Raw genomic sequence first — 10330 nt, 5'->3', positions numbered from 1 at the left:
CTTGTGAAACATTAGCAGGTTGGTACTTGCATGAGGGATTGGTTACAAGTGAGTTCATTTATCAGCAGGTAACTTGGCATTGTTATTTTTATAGGAGGCTAGCCTGGGCACTTCCTGGCCCCTTGCAAACAGCAGTGTTTTCCCCAAAAACAAAGAGGACAAAGCACACGGCAGTGCTGCCAGAGGATGGAGGAGCAGAGAGGGAATCCAATACCTGGCACACATAGTCCCGTACACATAGCTTTACATCTTTTTAAAGGCAGAAAAGAAATGGAATAGCAATGCAACGCGTGACACGGGAACAGAAGCAGATAAAAGCAGCAGTGCTGCAGGGCTTCCCCTACAGGTTACATCCTTCACACGTCCCATGAGTTGCCCTACTGGGGACGACAGGGCAGGGAAGACTACTAGTAGCTGCAAAAGCAGAGACCACTCTCCGTCAATATTCCCGGCCAGGGAATAAGCCAGCGAGGGGCAGCACTCCCTTGTGCCCCATCCTCTGATAGCCCCAGGGAAGGGGGGAGCAGGAACTTCCAGCCACCTGGTAGAGCAGCGGGTTTGGAGGAGCTCTGCTCCCCTGCGAGCGAGCATCAGCCTCAGCGCACACCTCCGGCCTTATGCAAAAGCACAGAGATGCAGCAAGGATGCCCCAGCCCAAACCATTTACATCTGAAGCACACAGCCAGGGGAAAAGCAAGGGCAGGATGGGGTGTGGAGAGATCAGCAGAGGCAGCGAACGCACAACCAGTGCAGCCACTCTGGTGTTCTCCAACAGTTTTGTTGGCAGGTTTACAGGATCCGTGTCAGACTGCACATTCGGAACGAAGGCAGATAGGGGCAAAAAGCAGAAATAATCTGAGTACCCAGGCAGATTACAGCCATCACTGAAGGCAGATAAGGCGATTCAAGTATCTAGAGGATGATAAAACAAAAAACAGCTTTAAAAAATAATCCCTAATTAACTACTTTCTGCAAGCTGTCGAAATCACTGCCTGCATCACGTTTACTAATGGACTTGTCAGCATCTTCAGGGGTCACGGTAGCAATAGAGAGTGCTGCTTTGTTCTTGGGTTTGATACCTGCTTTGCCCACTAAGTGCTTTAGATGTTTTTAGTTTAGGCGTTCTCAAAAAAAGATCTTGCAAGCAATAAATTGGTAAAGGGTTTCACCTACAGCCTCCCTCAGCTGCTGGCAAAGAGAAGAGCAAAAACTGCTTTTTGTGATTTTAATGGAGCATATATACCCACAGCCCAAAACTGGGGATGCTGCACAGAGGTGTCTATGTCCTATATGACACATTGTGCCTCCACACACTAGATATATGGGCACTGGCCATAGAACAGCAGCCCAGCACCCTGTCTCTGCCATAGCCTGCTTTCAAATACTTCAGAGTTTGTAAAAAAGAAAATTTGTAAAAAAGAAAAAAACCTCTCCTCCACAAATCCTCACTTCTCATAGCTGGAGAGGCTGGTAGGTCTTGAAGCAAGAGATTTGGCAACCCATCCAAAATGCTCCTTTATCAAGCAACAACTGTCTGCAGTTCTCAGACTGCCTAAACATCCATTTGTCTTTCCAAGCTTGATCTGTTTTTGGTTTCAGCAATATCTGCTGTCACCAGGTTGATTTCTTTCACCCCACACACGATTTCCTTGCCATTTGCTGTCAGGACGTGCACTGCCTTGATCAGAAGAGGGGAATGGGACCAGTGCATTCTCTTACTTCTTTCTCCCTCTTTTCCCATCAGAAGTCTCCACAATCATTTCAGACAAGAAGCTGGAAGGCACCTCTGGCGATCGAGTCCAACGACTCCTGCTTCTCAGAGTAGGGTCACCCACAGCAGGCTGCCCAGGACCACGTCCAGTTGGGTTTTGATTTACCTCCAGGGATGGAGTCTTCACCACCTCTCTGGGCAACTTGTTCCAGTGTTCAATCACCCTCATGGTTTCAGAAAATGTTTTAAATAGAATTACCTGCATTTCGGCTTACGCCTCTCATTCTGTCACGGGACACCACTGACTCTGGCCCCGTCTTCTTTCCTCCCTCATCAGGCATTTATACACATGGGTAAGACCCTCCCAAGCCTTCTCTTCTCCAGGCTGAATAGCCCCAGCTCTTGCAGCCTCTCCTCATATCGGAGATGCTTCAACCCTTTTGTTACCCTCATTGTCCTTCCCTGAACTCACTCCAGTGTCCCCATCTCTCTTTTACCAGGAAGCCCAGCACTGGATATATGGCTCCAGAAAAGTCTCACCAGACCCAAGTCAAAGGGGAACATCTGCTCATTTTTGGATGGCTCAGTGTTTCTTTGGTTTTGCCAGCCATGAGTGTAACAGAAGCTGCTATGAATCAGGAAACTGCCGAACACACACTCCAGACAGAATTTTCAGGCGTTGATGTTTTCACATGAACACTACTTTGTCTCCTATAATGAACAGGAACACTTAAAAAAATTTAACCCATTTTTATATTTTTTCAAAATAAAAAGATATCTGCATTCTTAAAAACAATAGGTCCCATCACTTTTCTGAACAAGCCATATAAAGATAAATAGAGTCAGATGCACAGTTCTGAAATGTAAAAAGCCTAAGCCCTTTCCTAAAAGGGCTGATTTATAAAATGGAACGGTCCTGGACTGAACGAACTGCTTCAGGACAGGTCCTTCTTACACCTCGCAGTGGTCTCAGATAGTCCATTTCTCTGTTCGAGCTTCCACTCTTTTGACCAGGCCCGCTCCCAAAACTTCAAAGTCCTCCAAAATTGCCTCCACGTTGGGAACGCAGACCAGCTTGTTGTTCACGGTTGTCACCATCCTTCCTTTCATGTTGGAGACCTGCAGGACACAAACATTGTACAAACGGCAGCACCTGCTCAGAGCTGCTTTGCTACATTCGTAAGGCCCAAATAAAAGTAGTAAATCGCCCTCCTGCCTTGCAACATCCAACCCCTGTGTCACACCACTACACCGCTTCTTGCCACCACCATCTCTTATTATTAGAGATAATGAAGTGCACGAGTGGCCCTTTCTGCCCCTTTTAGGGTACATTCTGTAGCCACAGTCCAAAGACTGTAAGGGAGGACAAGAAATAACTGCCAGGGTATGGTGGAGATGGGAAAAGAGCACACGGGCACATGGAGGAGCCTGTGCAAACAGAGCAGACAGTATGCAAAAACACTAGGCACCACACCGTGACCCTGGATTAAGAGCTGGCTGCACTCTGCTCTGTTGTTGAATGTCAAGACCTCAAGACAGAAGAGATCTTTGGCTCCACCAGGATGGGAAAAAAAAGAAGAAATACACCTCATGTTTAATCAAGCCACGCTCAGCTCAGATGCCAGCATCTCCTCCTCTCATTTCACCACCATGAATAACTGGGTTTCACAACCGCAGCTAGGCTGAATGGCCAATGCCCCCTGGCCATGAAGAGAGGGGAGATAAATCACCCAGAGACTGACAGCAGAAAAACCTGGGCTGCCAACTCTGAGCCGTGAGTCACCAGTTTCTCTGCGTCTTTCCTTCATAGAAAGCAGCATGAATCACTCCAGTGTGCCTCACACTTCGTTTAACCACCCTCTAGAGTTCGCCAACCCACACACTGTAGCTGGAGTATATCCCTGTACAACAACGGGACTCGAGCACCTCAAACCTGGGCTTGTCACCCCAGCTTCTAGCAGACCAGGTGTTGCTGTTAAGAGACACCCAGAGGAATCGGACAGCCTGCTGCACACACCAAACATCTTCAGCAGCAATGTATTGCCCACCTCCCAGAAGGGGACCAGGGAGCAGAACCTGGGACAGAGAGGTTTTTTGGTTTTTGCTCCCTTTTGACCTAGTGAGCACGGTGCTAGGCTTGTCCAAGGGCACATTCCCTTCTCAGCTCTGCGGATGACTTCTGAAGGGACAGGACTGTGGCCACATCCCTGTCCTGGTTTCACCCCTTCTAAGACTGGGACAGAAGTATTAGTTCCACTTCTCAAAGGGCTTTGGGCTGGTGAGAGTTAGACACAACAATTACAGGAAAAAGCCCTCCAAGCTTTCAGGTTATAAAGTCAACATGCCTTCAGCAGAGTCAAAAACTCACCTTAAAAGGCTGAGGCTGAAAGCTCAAAGGTTTCCACAACACTGCAATCACTTCCCCACCATGCTTGTCATAGAAGAACAAGGCGAGATCACTGAAGGCATCCTGGGGAGAAAACAAAGAGGTTGTGCCAGACTGCCCAGAGGCAGAGCCAGAGCCCATCCCTTCCAGTGACACATAGTAGCTCTGCACAAGCATGGACCAAACCTGCAACACGCCCAGTGCATTTCCAAGAAGGAAAGCAGCATAAGGACAAGTCCTGAGTGCCTCCTGTTGCCTCTTCTCCCTCAGCATCGATGTGCAGAGCCTCAGTTCTGCACGCAGATCTGATTGCTAGCTACCTCTGGCTGTCCCAGAGAGCAGAAAAATATATCATCACCTCCCACAGGCCTGCAAGAGCACCCGAAAACAGAACCAGGTCTAGCAAGTTGAATACCTGGGGTGGAAACCCACTGAGGGTGTTCTTCACCATGGTCACCTTAGCAGCTGGATGGACCTGGCACCATCAAGCTGCCCAATCCCGGGGCCCAGCACATCCCAGACCTCACGGTGCAGCACATGACAAGAGGCAGGCTATCCTGCCACAGAAAGTTTCGCTACAAGGCAGCAAAGACAAACCCCAGTCAAAGGCCTTCCTGAAGGTCAACATCTAGAGCTCTGCAACCTTGTGCAACCAGAGCATCAAAGCTCCTTCTTCCCCCAGGACAAACACCACACGAGCTGTCAATACCCAGCATCCCAAAAGGACACTTAGCAGATATCTCAAGTTACACAAAGTCCTACAAGGTGCAAATAAATATTTGATGGAGGCACTGAAGAAATCTGCTCTCCTTGCCCCTATGTTTCAGCAGCTGTGTCAACGAGTGACCTCTTTGGACGGTGCTGGGCAGGAGAGTTCAAAAGGAGCTTGCAAGAAGAGCTGACTGAAGCCCACAGCCTGGCTTCCCCCAAGTCCACGTGAGCTGGGTTCCCAGAGCTGCAAGGAGGCAGGGGATGAGCACTGCAGCAGAAGAAAACAACACTGTGTGCAAGCAACTTTAAACCCAAAGGTCTGTCCCAAGAGCTCAGCGCGCAGCACGCTGGTACCTAGAGATACACATCCCAAGGGCAGCTGAGCAAGCAGCCAAGAAGCTGCTCCCTGATACCCGTTCATCACGGTGCAGACTTGCATCAGGCAATGCACGTGCTTAATGGGCTGAGCAAAGACACCCCTGCAACACCAGTACACGGCAAGTTTCTGCACACAGCCTGGCTGGTTTTGGAGCAACCTACTGCAAGAAACAGTCCCTCTGTTCCCTCTTCATCCTTCTGATGGTCAACAGGACCATGAAAACTGCATTCCCCTGGTTTCCCCAGCTTCATCTCTGTCACACTCTTACAAAGAAAGGTCTCCTCTGGCATCATTGTATCATGAGGTTTTTGTGATGATGCGCATGAAAAAACAAAGGCAAGTTTGGAAGGCATCATCTACGGACATGGCAGGATTGCAGTAGGAGGAAAAGGTGGATCGAGTTGGTATTACCGCTGATCCCGAAGGGTGGGGTGGCATTTTAAGTGTAAGGAGCCGATAAGCAGGGAGGGGCAGCGTTGTCTGCAACCTTCACAACCAGATTTATGAGTTCGGACTTGAAGCAGCACAAACAGAGGGCGACACGATTAGGCCAGCAAGCTGGGAAGGTCCGGAGACCTGCCAGCTCATCCCACTGCACGGGACCTTCAAGGGGGCAAGGCTGGCCAGGGCATTATCTGGTTTTTCAAGACGGTTTGGCCACTTTCTAAAAATACACTGAGGAGGAGGCGGCAACCTGCCCTGGTGCTTCTCAGCTGAGAGCGATGGGCAATGCTCAGAGCCCAGTCAACAAGGAAAACTCCTAGCTGTGCCAAAAGGCAAATGGCAGGAGGGAAGGAAACCTCGGCAAAGGGCAAAGGACACGGCACGATGACTGCCAATGCACAGCTCTCTGAATCAAAGGGGACCAGAGCATGTTACAACCCGAAAAGGCCCCGTTAGTCTACGGGGTGAGGTCTTCAGTGCCACGTGATGCTCCTTAGGAGAAAGGTATTTTTACATTGGACTGGAACCAGGAGCATTTGCAGGAAAGGAACCCTCCCAGGCTCAGCTCGTTTCCCGATAAAACCGCTGCTCTGCCTGATACCCAGCACCTTTTGTACATCCAGGAGGGAGCAGAGGGCTGACATTAAAACCACGGCATCCGATTCAAACCCCCAGCGAAGGGCGAGCTCCTGCTCCTGCGCTGCTCCCAGCAAGGTCCACGTGACAGCGCTTCAGGCCGGCTTCCCCAAGCTGCAGAGATGCACGTCCAGCTCTTGGGAAACTGCAGCATTAAGAGGGTCTGGTGCATTAGTCACTGCGCTTCTGTTTGTACAGAGGCTTGGGAAGTAAAAGCAAACAGTTCACCTCCCTTTCCACATCCCATACTCTATGCCCTGTGCCACTGGGCTTGCCTCGGCTTGCAGACACCTCCCTCAAGGGAAAGTTTATGAGAAAATGGATAAAGGTGGGGACCACCACTGAACCCCTACTCCCTTCCCAAGCTGCCGTATCTTTGGTCGCAAGTCAGCTTTAAAGGCCCAGGGAAAGCTCCCCCTGCTCAGAGGGATCCTGACCACCAAACCCTACACCTGGTTCCCAGTTTGTACAAGGGATCTGCAGGCTGTGACCCACAGGGGCCTCATCATTCGGCCAAAGGGCAACAAGTGCCTGGGAGAAGATTAGCCCAAGGTCTGTAGGGAGCCACCTGGGTAGGAGGACCGAAGGGATGCAGAAAGGCGGTAAGTAAAACAATACCCTCATCTGAAACGGGATTACTGGATTAAGCAGCTGGGGCTGAAGCATGGATTTAGCTATGAGGTAAGCACTTGCTAGTTAAGCAACTACTTTATTGTTGTTTAGAGGTGGGTTTTTTTTTTGCCTAATCATTTATCCACCCACTTTTCTGCTGTGCTTGCTTACAGCTGGAGATCGGGCTCTCATTGCACCACTTCTGCTACAAAATTTGGGGAGGTCTCTGAAATGGGCCTGGTAGCTTTTCCTGGTACACTGCAGTTGATGAATGCCTTTGCCACTTAAACATTTGCTCAGTGGTTAGAACTATTTAAGCACTCTCAGTGAGGGACCTGACAGTATAAAACTCTATTAAGAGCTACTTACTTCCAACAAACTACAGGCGTGGTTAATGCTTTAAAGTCTTTGTCATGCTGACACAACCTGGCCCCAACACCCACAGTATATGATACAGATGGAGCCCCCACACACAGAGCAAGGAGCACTGTCAAAAAAAAAAAAACAGGCTGGGGTTGATTCTGTGGCAAAGGAATTTTAAAAGAAAAAAGAAACCTGAGTGTTAGGTTTGGGATTTCCCTGGTAAGATGTTTTTTTCAACCCACCCAAACTGTTCCACCTCCTAGCACCTCACCAGAGCCACATGAGCATCCCCCTCCTGGGGGTTCAGGTTAGTGGCAAGTAGGTATGGCAAGTGGGGAGGAGAAAAAAAAATACCACCACCAAAACCCTACGCCCACAAACTCCTGGCTGTATTAGGAAACATGCCTCATCCACTGGTCCACCAAGCAAAAGTCCCTTCCTATGGGAGGAGGAAAGCATTCCCAACACAGAAGAAACCCAACCAAAAGCACCCTCTGAGCTCAGCCAAGCAGCACGAGGAACAGGTGCTTTGATACACACCGGTGTACCCGTGTGCATACACACACCCTGACCCTGGGCACTGTGGTAAGGGTCACGGAGCTGCTCCGCAGCTGTAAAGGCAGGGAATTTCCTGCCACCTCTGTAGAGATCCAGTCAGGAACGTTTCCTCTGTGTCACAAAAACCAAAGCTTTTCCATTTTGTCTTTGTGTCTTCTGAAAGATGCTGTAGGAGGAGTTAGGCCAGTCAGTCAAAGCAGGAAGGGAGCCGTCTGACCTGAAAACATTTCCCCAGTTCCAGCTACATCCCATAACCACAACTTGCATGCTGTAAGAGACGAGAACTTTCAGTATCACCAACTCCTTCTCAACATGCACTAGCAAGACGCGCATCCCTATACTGCAGGAGGAAGAAAGAAAAGGGCTGTAAGTCTTCCAGGTAGGTCTTGTCCAAAGGTGCACGAAGTACAAAACATTGCTTTAGAGGAAGGGATGTTTACAATAAAGCAGGAAACATACTCCTGCTCGTCCACACAGGAAAGATCTCCTCTGTACAAGACGACATGAGCTCTGTAACAGGCACATGCGACCAGAGAAAGCTAAATCTCAAAGACAGAGCGGTTCATATCCAGTGAGACCAAAGACCTTGTGAAAAAAAGTCTTAACAGCCATTATAGACAGACAGACTGACTCACTCAACTTTCCCTTCCATGAAGGAACAGTTCTGGACCTTTGCAAGGCAACCAGAGTCTTTGGGCTTCGTGAGCTGCTGAATGGATGCAGATGGACGTAAGCATAGCCACAGGGCTCACTGGATGCAGGCAAAAAGATTTTTCCTTGAAGAACAGACACCCAAGCCACCCTAGAGCAAGAGCTGTGCTGACTGACCCTGTGCTGACATCCCCAGCAAAGGGAGCAGAACTGCAGGCGCTGCTCAATGGCAGCCACGACTCAAACCTGCAGTCATGATGGGAAACCTCAGCTGAGTCGCTTAAACGTGATTTAGTCTTGCTGGAGAATCCCCAAGGACCTGACACAGGGATTGTTCACCAAGGTGCTTGGGACAGTAGGCACTGGGGAGTCTGGTTCCAGGCTGAGGCGCGAGGGAAGCCCTCTCTGTGGAATGTCTGGCACCTGTTTTCCTTCAAAAGCGTCTGTCTGCAAAGCCTTTTCATCTGGACCAACTCCCAGAACAGGCCTTTTCCATCAGATCTGTCCTGGAATTTAAGAATTCACTGCCTGAATGCCATGACCAGGCTTTCATCTTTACCCAGAGCCTCTCAGGCACCAGATCAACTCAATCAGACCAGTTCCTGTAGCACATCTCCTTGAAGCAGGAAAAATTAAAGCAGTCAGGGCTTAGCACCTTCCCTCCTTTTATTTTCTCCTACTGGGGGAAGGCGTACAGCAATCCTGAAGCTCCAGAGCACTCCTGCCTTGCCCACCCCTTTGATTTGAGAACAACAGGGCATCTCTTGGTGCAAACAGGTTGGGCAGGACAGAAGTGGGTGTCCTGGTTACTGGGCCAAGGACACTGGATACTCCCTGTCCCTCTCAGCTCAATAGCATGCCCCGACACTTAAAAAACTGACCTTTTCTGAGCTTGCCACATTAAAAGGTATTTCTTTTCCACCCATAAAAAGAGAACAAAATCCCACAGCATTGCTGCATGGCAGATGTCTCCCTCTGTTGCTGTAAAACCACCACGGCTACAACCCTGTTGCTCAATTCTGTGGTTTGTGCTATTAAGGCAGAGCAAATTACTCTGAGTCAAAGCCAGCCACTTCTGTGTCCAAAGGCGTTCTCATCCAAAAATCTTCTGTAAGGATTTGCTGCTGCCACTGAGCTACTGCCACACTCCTTTCCGGTACCAACATCTTGCTGCATTCAGATCAGCCCCAGGGCTCCCAGCCTCCAGGGCAAGAAGGAGCTGAACAATGCTTTGCGCAGTAAAACCAGGGGAGGGAGAACACAAGGATGCTGGAGAGGCTACCAACTGAAGCCAGGTCAAAGCACGGCAAAGGCCTTGCATCAGGACCCCAAGACACGGGGCTGGGTGATTACTGACAGGGTAAATTTTACTGACAGCTCTGCATCACCTGCTTGTTGGTATCCATGCGGTACAAAGTCCGCTTTTGAGGCCTTCTGACATGGCTGAGCAATCCGTGAGCAAAGGTGCCCCATAGCAACTCCTTCACATGCAGCTGTTACCTCTGATTTTTTCCAGAAAAAAATACTTGTTTACCCAGAGATTCATCAGTCCTTTCAGATCTGCCTGTTACTGACCTGGAAGCTACAAGAGCCAAGTGCACTGGTACTGCAGGACACCTCCCATATGATGCCCACAGGGGAAACAGAGCCATACCTACCTCAGAGCCTTCAACAGGAGGAAATGTCCCCCAGAAAAGGCTGCCAAGGCAGATTTCAGGCTCTCTACTCCCAAGCTTGCTCTTTTGAGAAACCCGTGACCAGCTCCTGCTCTGCTCCCTCCCAGGCACCCTCAGGCCAAAGAAAAAGAGACACTGACTGCACGCTCCTCTTTGGGAGCGTTACGCTGCTTCCAACAAGGCAAAGTGACCTTTGCATGAAC

The 10330-nt window shown here is 49.7% G+C and overlaps 1 protein-coding gene across 1 annotated transcript in view; it reads right to left on the bottom strand.

Annotated features, from left to right (window-relative positions):
• Positions 1-2446: 2446 nt before the first annotated feature.
• Positions 2447-10330, bottom strand: part of NOL6 (nucleolar protein 6) — a 29556-nt gene continuing 21672 nt past the window's right edge. The window contains exons 25-26 of the mRNA XM_083817664.1: positions 4080-4181; positions 2447-2830 (exon numbers count right to left, since the gene is read on the bottom strand). Of these exons, the coding sequence (XP_083673790.1) occupies positions 2681-2830; positions 4080-4181 (252 nt within the window). The 3' untranslated portion in view covers positions 2447-2680. The remainder of the gene's footprint in view (positions 2831-4079; positions 4182-10330) is intronic.

The sequence above is a fragment of the Anser anser genome (assembly GCF_964211835.1).
Source record: "Anser anser genome assembly, chromosome: Z".
Classification (NCBI taxonomy): Eukaryota; Metazoa; Chordata; class Aves; order Anseriformes; family Anatidae; genus Anser; species Anser anser.
The sequence above is the reverse complement of the archived record's forward strand: the minus strand, read 5'-3'. Positions and strand labels throughout refer to the sequence as shown.